Here is a 13,054-nt window from a genome sequence, read left to right as displayed (position 1 = left end):
ATAATAATATAATAACTATATTATTTCCACCATTGAAAACTGTCAAACCACGTCCTGCCACTGAGGGAGTGCATTGATTGACTCCAACAACTTATCCCTGGTCCCACCCTCAATATTATCATCTCTTGTTAAGTAGCAAGCAGGGAGCAGTGGGTGACCGTGATAGGCAGTCTGGGGCAGCACACCCCACCTGATTGGTGGAATGCTTGCCCAAACACGGCTCTGCACAAGCATAGGGCTCTTTCACACTAGGAGCTGATCTGTGCATTTTAACAGCTCGTTCCTAGTATGAGGTAAGCGGGGTAACATGAAAGTCTGACTTTCATGTTACCTTTCACATTAGATAAATTGTTCCAGAGCGTTACGTTGTAATGCTTATGAGCGCGTTTAATCGCCCACCACAAATGTTTTCCTGTCAAGTGAATTAATATTAGCGTTGCTAGTCAGCGTTGAACCGCAACTTCCCAATGTCACGCTGTAGGTCATAACACGTGCACAAAATCACGTTCGTGCACGTGTTGCCTCTGTATTTTACATGTCATTTTTTTAAATCACCCGTTTATTTTTGTCCATTTTAGCACCAGCGGATTGTTCAGCAGGCGTTGCAGAAAAAGAACCACCAGCTGAAAAGAAGCGGAAGGAAACTTCTGAGAAGAAGTCCGAAAAAAAGAGCAAAGAAGTTTCTAAAAAACCTTCAGCAGGGAAGAATGAAGCGGTTTCTGCCAAAAAGATTAAAAAGGAGAGTGAAGAAGCTGCAGAAAAAGACTCTGATAAAAAGACTAAAGAGGTTTCTGAAAAATCTTCTGAAACAAAGAGTAAAGAAGAGACTGAAAAGCCTTCTGAGAAGAGCTCTACTCCAGCAAAGCCCACCAAAAATATTGGAAGGTATGAAGATTCATATTATTGTAGAATCATGCGAAACGCACTACTATAGTCTGTGGAATAGTTCAGGAATTTTGAGCTTTGCAGAAACCTTACATAGTTTTCAAATTCTACACTAGCTCTTAGTTCAAGTCAGCCCGTGATGCCTACAGCCAGGCCCGGCCCGCTCATGAGGCGGGGTGAAACTTTTGCCTCAGGCGGCAAACTTCCAGGGGCGGCACCCGCCCGTCCGTGGGTGCGGGGAGCCGGCCGGCAAGCTGGAGGGGTAGCTGGCAGGACGGGGGTATTGGGCCTAGCGGCGGGGAGGGGGGTCGGCCCCCCCCCTCCCTCGCCTGGGTCCCCCGATCTGCGCTCCCCTCCAGCCTTAAATCGAAGCAGCCGCTATTTGTAAGAGGCACGGGCGGGGAGGACTCACCTCTTACTCGTTCTAGCGTGCGCTCCACTGACGTCACTTCCTGCAACGCTGCAGGAAGTGCCGTCAGTGGAGCGCACGCTGGGAAGAGGTGAGTCCTGAGTCCTCCCCGCCCGTGCCTACTAATAGCGGCTGCTTCGATTTAAGGCTGGAGGGGAGCGCAGATCGGGGGACCCAGGCGAGGGAGGGGGGGGTCCAACCCCCCTCCCCGCCGCTAGGCCCAATACCTCTGTCCTGCCAGCTACCCCTCCAGCTCGGCGGCCCCCCAGAGCGGGGGCGGCAATTTTATCAAAATTTGCCTCAGGCGGCAAAAAGTCTAGGGCCGGCCCTGCCTACAGCCAAATGCCAGTATACGGGAGTAGGGCATCACATTTCAGGGTGGTCAACTGAACAAGGTATGCAGCCTCCAGGAAGTGATAAACAACGAGACACGCGTCCAAACACAGCAAATGTCTCTACTGAAGTATTAGATTGCATATCTATACCATGTTCAGTTGTTAAACCAACTAAGTTTAGATGGCTGAAAAGCTTCCAACTTTACAATGAACACTTGCCTGGACAGACATACAAGAACTGTTTGCACTATTTCTCACATTTTAAAGCTGTTCATGTAAATGAGGCTTAAAGCAAATCGAAATTAATATTTACTTATTTTTTATATTAAGCACACATCCTGTTTTGATTGCCCAATGTTACCACTTCTTGTAGACAAGTGGAGGAAATCCATACACTCTGTAACCCCCTCAGGCATACTCACTGGTGCTGGATCTGGATAAGCCAAAGTAACTTGAGAAGGATCCACAGACTTCAGATGAGTTTATAGAAAGCCGAAATAACTTTATTGCAAAAATGCACAAAAAGACACAGACTTCCACAGGATCAAACTGACGCGTGCCGGGCTCGGTGTATGCCCTTAGTCATGTAGTATGAGAGCTTTCCTACACTATCTATTCATAGTGTTCAAAATCTGTTGGCTTGGAGATTACATGGAAGTCAGTAAAATTGGCCAATCATAGGCCAATTAAATTTGGATGTTTGTACACAGAAGGAAGACGTCAGTACTGTTCTCTAAGTAGTTAGACAGGAATAAACTGCAAATCCCTAATAGCTTTTAAATTTTGCACAGGATTTAAGGTTTGTTAGCATGAAGCAGGTAAAAATGGCGCTGCCATAGGCAATGTATAAATGGTAATTTGGGTGCCCTAGGTTTATAGCTGTTATTTATTGGTTATATCCACTAATTGTGGCTTTTAACATTGCCGCTTATGATGGTGTTAGAATGTGGGAGTCTTCAGAGTTAGGAGTATGTGTCCTTAGGAGAAAAAAAATGATTTACTCACCTGGGGCTTCCCTCAGCCCCCTGCACCCGATCGGTGCCCTCGCAGCCCTGCTCCGATGCTTCTGCACCCGCCGGCGAACACTTCCGGTTTGGCCATCACCGGCTGACAGGCATGGGAACGCGAGTGATTCTTCGCGTTCCCATGCCATAATATCGCCCCCTATGCTGTTATTGCGGCCTCCTGGTTCACAGAAGAATGCATTCTCTTGCTTAGTCACGTACACTGCACAGAAGTACCCAGGTAAACATAGGTGTCCTAACTCTGGCCCTGTAACATGCATAGTGCAGACATGCAAACACATTCATTGCATCAAACCTGTCTAGGGATTAGGAGCACACATCCTGACGTCCTCTCCTGGGACAGATAGTGCATCATACCAATCGCACAAGTGAGCTAACGTAATTTGCATGCGAGTGCACAAAGGGTTACGGATTCTTGCTATTTTTCTGGTCACACCCCCTTAGCACCTCCCTTTCCTTAACCTCCTTGGCGGTAACCCCGTGTGTGACACGGGGTAAGCCGCCGGAGGGTGCCGCTCAGGCCGTGCTGGGCCGATTTACATAATTTTTTTTTTTTTTTGCTGGACGCAGCTATCACTTTGCTAGCTGCGCCAGCACACTGATCGCCGCCACCCCGCGCCCGATCGCCGCTATCCGTTGCGGCGTGCCCCCCCCTAGACCCCGTGCGCTGCCTGGCCAATCAGTGCCAGGCAGCGCCGAGGGGTGGATTGGGACTCCCAATGACGTCACTGACGTCGGTGACGTTATCCCGCCCCGTCGCCATGGCGACGGGGGAAGCCCTCCAGGAAATGCCGTTCTTTGAACGGGATTTCCTGATCGGAGATCACCGAAGGCGATCGAAGCGGGCGGGGGGATGCCGCTGAGCAGCGGCTATCATGTAGCGAGCCCTGGGCTCGCTACATTATTTAAAAAAAAAAAAACTGCTGCGCTGCCTCCTGGCGGATTTTTTCATACCGCCAGGAGGGTTAAATTACTTATTTAAATGTCCTAACTAGAGGCGATGTGCCTGGATTTACATGTTTTTGGTTGGGTTGGGGGTGTGATCAAGGAAAAGGATTGGAACGGTTAAAACACATGCCAGCAGAAACAAGGTACACACATTATGACGTAATGGAGGAAACTAGACACAACCAACACTCGGGGCTTAGTATGTTAATTGGGGTTTGTAAAGTGCACGATTAGCATTCTTATATTGCACCATAACATTTCTCATAGGATGGACACACAACGGTGCAAAATTTATAAATACATTACACATTTATCTCCATCCTCATGACAACAGTATTGCATTATTTTTTGGCATACGGTAGAACAATTAAAATAATTTATTCATGCCCCTAAAACTGCTAGTAGTAGTAGTCCACATACATGAAGGCAACTGAAAAATAAACTCAAAGATATTTGCATGTGTAGTAGCAGCGGTGTATAGACTTTTCCAGATTTCACACAAGTGTTTTATTTCTGTTTACCTTTCAGGAGAGCTGAAAGCTGCATTCTACTGCAGGTCAACTTCTTTATTTGTATATGTAACTCTGTGTGTTTTTTGGTTATTTTTTAAAACCACTTGCACTAAAAAAAATAAATTAAAAAAACGGAGCGCAGGAAGCGCTAAGTAGGCTTGATTCTACGCATATCCAGGTTTATCTCATCATGTCAGTTTAGGCTCACTTGAACCATTTCATGCAATAGGCTGAAGGGAGCACATGCACAAGTGTATGCATGTTCAAATCTTCTCGTACTGCGCCTGCGCAGGGTGCTCCTGGCTATGGGAATGCGTACGAGGACACGCGTGGCAATGGCACAGTGGACGTCGACTTAGAAGTCGACATTCACTGCCTGAAGAAAAGGGAGCCATGGTGGACAGGAGGATCGCCCCAGGAGAGCATGGGCACAGGATGGCTACAGGGGGATGACAGAAGCCCCAGGTAAGTAAGACTCTATTTTTTTTAAATTTATTTTTATTTAAGGTCATCTCAGCTCCGCTTTAATAGGAAGAATTGCTTTGTCCCCATCTTGTTGAGGTGTCCATTGATAGTTTGATTTCAGTATGACATTTCAATATGACCATTCAAATAATCAATAGAAACAATCGGTATGGGGTCAAATCCTTCCAACAAATCTGATTTTGTGTTTCTCCATCCAGTAGGAGCTAATTTGGTCAAACATTTTCCCCCTACATTTTTGTTTGATCATACTCTGATGTAATTGATTGATCTGGTATCTCCAGTTTAGGACTGTGCAGTAGATCCCAGGACTGCTGGTTGGGAACTCTCATAGACCTACAGGCACCTTCACTTTCTTATATTTAAATAAATAAAAAAAACAAGCTTGTTTCTTGGCTGTAGGACTGATCTTCTGGCTATAACTCATTGTGACTCAATCTGCTGGAGGAAGTATGAAGGTCAGGGAAATGAGAGGAGGTCAGGACACTTGATCTGTGTGTCTGCTACAGGTGCTCTTGGAGCATTCTCGGCAGAGGATTGACTTTACTGCTAGGGAATTGGAGCAATTCAGAATGCAGACTAGGCACAATTCATATCTTTTCTAATCACTGATTAATTTGACCAAACATCCCAATATTAATATGCTCTGCAACCCAAATGCCTTGTATACACAATGAAAATGCAACTAAAGCCATCAGTCATCAGTATTCATAATGATTGTTTTATCACTGTCATTACCAATTCTGTATTTTGTATCATTTTTGTATTTTGTCACTAATTATGTATCTTGTGTATTGGTGTGCACCATTGTCTGTATTATGTACCCCATGTTCGTTTCTTCCTTTGTACAGCGCCACGGAATATGTTGGCGCTTTATAAATCAATAATAATAATCAGTCTGCAAACCCTTCCCAAGATGGGCTGCATTTGAGTAACAGCATAGGTGTGCGGAGCCTAATTTATAGGCACTTTGCTAGCCGCGCGTACAGCTTGATCGCCGTCGCTCTGTGGCGATCGCCCGCACGCAGCGGCGGAAGAGGCCCCCCCCCCTGCCAGAGCCCTGCGCTGCCCGGACCAATGAGTTCCGGGCAACGCTATGGGCTGGATCGGAGGCGTGTGACGTCAGGACGTCAGCTGACGTCCTTGATGTCATTCCGATCGTCGCCATGGTGACAGGAGAAGCCAAACAGGGGAGCGCGTTATATACGCGTTCCCCTGTTTGCTATTGATGCCAGCGACGATCGAACTAGAGGGACACATGCGCCCTCTAGTGGAGTTTCATGTAGTTACCACTCTGGTAGCTTTACATGAAACATAAAAAAAAAAAAATTGGATTTCTGCTATTTTTGCAGAAAAAAATAAACCGCCAGGAAGGTTAATTGTATCAAGTGAGGCATGTGACACATTCTCTGACTGTGCAGACTCTCCTGAACACAGACAGACACTCAGAAAGCATTTCTGCCTTCAATACAAGATGAATAAACCAGTTATGAATAAAATGCAAAGTTCGCTCTCAGAGCAAAAAAATGTACTTTGGGAACTTGTAATTTCTAAATGAATAATACTTCTGCACAAAAGCTAATATGATAACCATATGGGATATAAAAAGTAGGAAAACATGTTTTTATTGAATATTATGTCAGGGTTTTATACCGCTTTAAAGTTCTTTTTTATTTTTGAATGGAAAAGTTGAAGAGTTCAGATTTGTTGTAGATGATGAATTTGCCATAGTCCCGTAATTCCCTTAGAACATTTGACAAGGGTACTCTTGAGTATGTGACATTTAGCAAGGGATCATTGATTAGTTATTTTAATCATGTAGAAATGATTTCATGTTTCTTAATTATATTTTATTTTTAGTTTCTTTGGAACTTCCAAACAAGATACTACAAACAAAGAGGCAGATTACAATCCATCAAAAAGTAATTACAATCCAGTAAATGATGCCTGCTGGAGTAATAATCAGGTGTAAGTATTGCTATTTATTATTATGATGTACATTTACTGCTCATAATGAACTCATTTGTTTGGCTGATATTTTTGCCCTAAGCAAACCTGCAACAACCCTCAAACTCGGCATATGCTGGCAGACTACAGATCCTTTCCTTCAACGAAAACTCAATTTTCTTTCTTTTTTACTTTAATAACTTTAAACTGTAAATCATTTTCATATTTTATTTTGGAAACTGTTATAGTACAGCAATATGAAAAAATAAATTAACGAAAATAGAAGCAAGAGATACTGATGTACAGAATCGAAGGAATAGGGGGACCTGAGACTGAAGTAGGAATGAAAGTAGTAATGTAATATAGCTTCAATAGAAAAAGTGTATATAATTATTTAAAGGACAACTAAAGTAAGAGGGCTTTAGAGGCCGCCATATTTATTTCCTTTTAAACTACACCAGTTGCCTGACTGTCCTGCTGATCCTTTGTCTCTAATACTTTTAGCCATAGACCCTGAACAAGTATATGCAGATCAGGTGTCTCTGATATTGTCAGTTCTGATAAGATTAGCTGCATGCTTGTTTCTAGTGTGATTCAGACACTGCTGCAGCCAAATAGATTAACATGGCAGCCAGGTAACTGGTATTGTTTAAAAGGAAATATGGCAGCCTCCTTATCCCTCTCACTCAGGGCCGGTTCAAGGGGCCCTGGGGCAAACTATAGCGTAGGGGCCTCCCAGCGCAAGCTTCCACCCCCCCCCCGCTATTACCCCTCTGCTCCCCGGGGCCCTGCAAGCAGACATAAATACCTATTAGTCCCAGCGGGCAGCGGCTGTACTCTGAGACACGTTGTGTCCCTCCCACTCTATTACCATTTGTAAACACGCGTCGCCCTAGCAACCACATTTGCTGCAGACAGCATGCATTAAAGGTTTCCATGGATCTTAAGGCCAAATACGGGTAAATCAAGGGGTTAATTGACTAGGTAGCTTCACTTTATCTTTTTTTGTTTAAACTTCAACTTTTATTTTTTTCTAACTTTTCATGAATGATTGCCATTTGCTTGCTATAGAAGCAATCATTCCCTTTTGAACACGCGCATAGACACATGCATAATAATAATAATCTGAACATTTGTATAGTGTTTTTCTCCTGTTTGACTCAAAGCGCTCAAGAACTGCAGCCACGGGGATGCGCTCAAGAGGCCACCTTGCAGTGTTAGGGAGTCTTGCCTTGAGCTTCTTACTGAATAGGTACTGACCCTAGCCAGGATGCGAACTCTGGTCTCCCATGTCAAAGGCATGACCAGTACACTATCTCAGCCACTGGCATGAGCACTGACAACAAAAGTGTGCAGATGCTTTTATTCTAGGACATGAACTTAGCATTTAAAGACCCCCAGGGGGGCGTCCTAGAACCTTAAGTGGTTACATAAAAAATACAAGCGTTCTCTTTTAACCACTTCACCTCCCTTGCTACGCTTATCTACTCCCCACAAAACTTTACTTGAAGCTCAGGGGAGTAGATAGACGTACTTGTGGTAAACAGTGTGCTGTATGCCCAATAAGCTATCTGATTATGTATATAGGGTATCATTTTAACCGTGACAAGTGAGAGAATATATTTTGTGTTGTTTGACAACTGAAGGCTAAGTCATGTGATTTTTTTTTACCGGAAAACTGAATGAAAAGCAATAAAACTGTTATTTTCATGTACTCTATACCCCTAAATAAATAAAAAAAAAAACAAAAGTGACAGCATTGAAAAGAGAATACATAGTTACCCTAGGGACTTAGCTTTTAAAATATGTATGCCATGAGAGTGTATTACTGTTAATCATGAAGATAAGGGCTTTTAATTACTGATAGAGTACAATGTGAAAACAAAAAACACAAACCAGAAACTAATATATTATCGCCATACATTGTACTAGGAACATTATTTAAATGTTGAGATAACCAGGACAAATTAGCAAATACAATGTGTGGGTTTTACCTATGGTAACATTGTTTATTTGAAAACTATAGTGCATGGAAATGGAGAAAGTGTATTTTTTCTTTTTTTTTCCCCCTCATTTTTCCCTTTAATATGCACAGATAATAACATAATTACTAAAAGCAAATATCACCCTCACAAAGCATAATTTGTGGCAAAAAAACAAGATATAGATCATTTACATCTGATGAGTAGCAATAAAGTTATTGGTGAATGAATGGGAGGAGCGCTGAAATGTGAAAATTGCTCTGGTTTTTAAGCAAAAAACCCTGTGGTGCTGAAGTGGTTAAATGGTCACTGTCTTCTGCAGGTAATTCTTTGTAGATAGAGTTGCACAACAATCTGCATTTCTGGCATCCCCAGTCCATATAAGTAAATGGGCCACTGTGTCAAAATGCTAATGCAGAATGCTAATGGAGGTTTTTATTGCAGTGTATATTGTAACATAAGAAAGAGAAAGGGAAACCCATGCAGCAGGGGGCACTATGCACTGCCCTTTCTCATGTGTAAGTAGGTCCTCTTAATTGAGCCTGCTCAATGAACACTAAACAGTACGGAAAGAAAACAACCTTGCTTTGCCAATTAAAATGACACCGAAGCGGGGGAAAAAAAAAGATATAATGAATGTATGTATGTGTAGTACAGATAATTCATAGAACATTAGTAGCATAGAAAAGGGTCTCATATTTTTATTTTCTGTTATGTAGATTTTTTTTTCCTTTATAGCATTGCATCATTCTCTAATATTTGCAGTTTACAAACTATACTCTGTATTTTAAACTATGATACAGAGCAGTAAAGTTCAAAGGTTCATTAGCTCTGCAGTAAAACCTTACATAAATGAGATAAAGTGAGAGCCTGGTTAAAGGGAATGTCCAAGCAAAATAAAAAAAGGAGTTTCACTTACCTGGGGCTTCTACCAGCCCCATGCAGCCATCCTGTGCCCTCGTAGTCACTCACTGCTGCTCCAGTCCCCCGCTGGCAGCTTGCCGACCTCGGAGGTCGGTGGGACGCATTGCGTACATTTTTACGCATTCCCGCTAGTGCAGGAACAACACATACATTTTTACGCATTACTGGTTCAATGCGTAAAAATGTACGCATTGAATCAGGAATGCGTAAAACTGTATGTGTTAATGTTCCTGTACCAGCGGGAATGCGTAAAAATGTACGCAATGCGTCCCGCCGACCTCCGAGGTTGGCAAGCTGCCAGCGGGGGACTGGAGCAGCAGTGAGTGACTACGAGGGCACAGGATGGCTGCATGGGGCTGGTAAAGGCCCCAGGTAAGTGAAACAATTTTTTTTTATTTTGCTTGAACCTTCCCTTTAAGAGAAGTGATTCAGAAAAGAGTACTGTAGACACTAAATTAGTTGGAGAGCTCAAAGAAGCTCTTTTGCATAGATAACGGACGTTTCTTAACTCTTCCTGTGCTGGAAACAATATGAGACTTATATGTCCTACGAATGTTCTATTTCTTATCTGTACTACACATACAAATCATTATATCAGAAGTTTATTTTCACTTCAGATTCCCTTTAAGAAACAGAGAAAACCTGTGTGACACTTTGGATGGTAATCCTATCAGCTCCACATATTAACTGTAGTGTAAATTATGTTTTATTTCCCACATGTAGTGTTATGTTAGAAAATTAGTAACCTTTTCCAAATGTGTGAGGACTTTTTTTTTTTTTTTTTTTTGCCAAAGATTAAAGAGTTGTGTGTGTTTGAGTATATGTCCCAGAATATTATCCAGACTTCTTAATGGTTTGAATTTGAACACCACTCCACATGGTGAAGTTGTGAGGTATCACATGCAGCTGACCTCTGTCATTTAGTGAAGGAGGTCTGGAATAACTCCAGGAACATGCTACCAGAGTTAAACTGCAAATCAATTATAAATCCGCATGCTGAAATCTCTGCTGCTAATGAGGGAAATTACAAGATTATCCTCCTTTGCTGATGTTAATATGATACACATGGTTATTATACATTAAAAGGCCTTACTCAATATTTCCTTTTTATGTGCTATAACATAATACATACGGTAGTTTTATTTTTTGTTTCATAAAAGTGAACCCGAGGTGATAGTTATATGGAGGCTGCCATATTTATTTCCTTTTATGCAATACCAGTTTCCTGGCTGTCCTGCCGATCCTCTGCCTCTAATACTTTCAGCCATAGACCCTCAACAAGCATATGCAGATCAGAAACAAATATTGTAGCCTCCCTACCACTCAACTTTAAAGTCTCTGTACTTTTTCTTTATTCCCCCTTATCCCTCCTGCACCCTCCCTAGCAAGTTAGTAAGTCACTCACTCCCAGAAAAAGTCCTCATACCTACTGGGGGCCCTCAAGTTTACGGACCTATCACAATTCTCTCAAGAGTACCACCAGGTTCCTTCCACTACATACATCGCCTTCTGCAAAGGTGGGGGAGGGGCCCGGAGTATATGAAATTGTTTAAAAATAACTAAAATTAAGATAATAGTGGTGGCTTAGCTCAAATATGACACAATTGGGTAAACTGAAAAAGATGTATTAATAACAATGTGGCAACTCGTTTCGCAGGACTACATACATGCTTCCTCAGACCAATATCTTTTGCCTATCACAAAATACAGCCAAGTTTTAAGTGAACCAAATGAGGTGCTCAAAACTTGGCTTTATTTTGCGATGGCAATGAAATATTGGCCTGAGGACGTCTGCGTTTAGTCCTGCGAAATGTGTTGCCACAGTGTCATCAATAAACTTTTTTCAGTTTACATGATTGTGTCATCTTTGAGGTAAGCCACCTCCTTTATCTTAATTTTAGTTGTTTTTAAACAGTTTTATGTACTTTGGGCTCCTCTTTCCCATTTTGCATCATCCCCCACCAGACAGGCCAGGACTCGAGCTTGGATCACCAAGCCTGTCCCATTAGCTACAACTTTTTCCAGAGTGCAACCAAGACCTAGAGGCAACCGCATATCCGAGTGGAGACTTATTTCTCCACATACCTATATAGTTGGTTGTCCTTACAAGCAACCTAATTTTGTGAGTATCTTTTCACACTTCACAGATTACCCATTCAATATACTATGCCATTTGGGCTTCCTTTGTGCATTTCTTCTGTGCAAGTCGATCAACCTCTAATTTAGCAAGTGGTAAATCACCTGCTGCTTTGATTGGTCCATTTTCAAGTTGCCTAAATTATGTAAACGCATTAGCATCTCATTGACCATCTCTGATTAATATTATTATTACTAATAAGAAGCCACTTATCCATGCTCTTATTTAGGCTCCCTGCACACTGCAAATCCGTTTTCCGATTCCGTTTCCGATTTTCCGATTTTCCTTGAATACATTCAACAGAAAAACGGATCAAAAAACGCAGCATGCAGTTAAGATTAAAAATCTGAATCGGAATCGGATGTAAAAACAGATTAAAAAGCGGAATCGGAATCTGAAATGCATGCAGTGTGCAAGAGGCCTTAAAGTGGTATGAAACTCAGAATTTCTTATTTTGTTACAAATGATTTTCTACAGCATAAAAACCTACTACAGGTAAAATTTGTAGCAGAACAGCATCCATACAGTTAAACACAACACTTTCTTCTTCAGTGGGAAGCTTGGCTCCAATGCAGAATTTGAGGAAGTGATTACATTATCTTGTTTATTTTTGTTTATCAGCCACTATTTGTAAACCTTGCTAATAGTGCTTCATCTGAACACAAATAGGAAAGTGGAACGAGAACAAATTCTCAGTGGATACATTATAATATATAAATAAAGCAGTTAAGCAATCAATTGTAATGGCAGCTTTCAGAGCAAATAAACTGTACTTTGGGAACTTGTAATTTGTAAACAGACGATAATACTTATGCACAAAGGCAAATATAACTGTATGGGTAATAAAAAGTAGGAAAAAACTTTGAGCGTTTAATCCCGTTTTAACTTATTTAAAAAGTAAGGGATTCCACCTCCTCACTATTCCCCACATTGCCCAAAATGCAATCTGCTAAATGTGTGACTATTTCACTGTGTGGGAATGCCTCCACATAGCTCATCTCTGGGATACTACATTTGCTAACAGAATATGCTCCAAAAATATACGGAAATGTAGAGACTTATACCCGTTTCACTACCATGACTTTGGAGAACCTAATGTCAAGTAGAAACCCTCAGCACTGTACCAAATCATACTCGCAGCAGCCAGGAAATGCACTTTAACAATTGGTTGGAAAACAAACCCCTAACAATGTCTATGTTAAAACAAGTACTGGGTTTCATGTTCAGTAGGGAAAAACTTAATACTTTTCAAGCAAAATAACATACAACCAAAAAAGGCAACTATCAATGTCACACTTTGAACTGACTTCCTTGTATTGTATAGCTCACCTGAGCAGAACTTTGCAAATTAACACCTCGTGTCACAAGTCAAGCAGAGCCTGAGCTCTAAATAAGGCATAAATTAAGGGAAAACTTCTTGAATGTTCCAGATGGATCAGTGTATACTGGATTAAGTTTTTGTGGCTG

General features: G+C 41.8%; 1 protein-coding gene across 1 annotated transcript in view; it reads left to right on the top strand.

Moving 5' to 3' along the window:
* The window catches only part of LIG1 (DNA ligase 1), a 156,446-nt gene that overhangs the window by 68,390 nt on the left and 75,002 nt on the right, over nt 1–13,054 (top strand). Inside the window, exons 9-10 of the mRNA XM_068241007.1 lie at nt 579–885; nt 6,458–6,565. Coding sequence (XP_068097108.1) covers nt 579–885; nt 6,458–6,565 — 415 coding nt within the window. The remainder of the gene's footprint in view (nt 1–578; nt 886–6,457; nt 6,566–13,054) is intronic.

The sequence above is a fragment of the Hyperolius riggenbachi genome, chromosome 6, assembly GCF_040937935.1.
Source record: "Hyperolius riggenbachi isolate aHypRig1 chromosome 6, aHypRig1.pri, whole genome shotgun sequence".
NCBI classification, from domain to species: Eukaryota; Metazoa; Chordata; class Amphibia; order Anura; family Hyperoliidae; genus Hyperolius; species Hyperolius riggenbachi.
The sequence above is the reverse complement of the archived record's forward strand: the minus strand, read 5'-3'. Positions and strand labels throughout refer to the sequence as shown.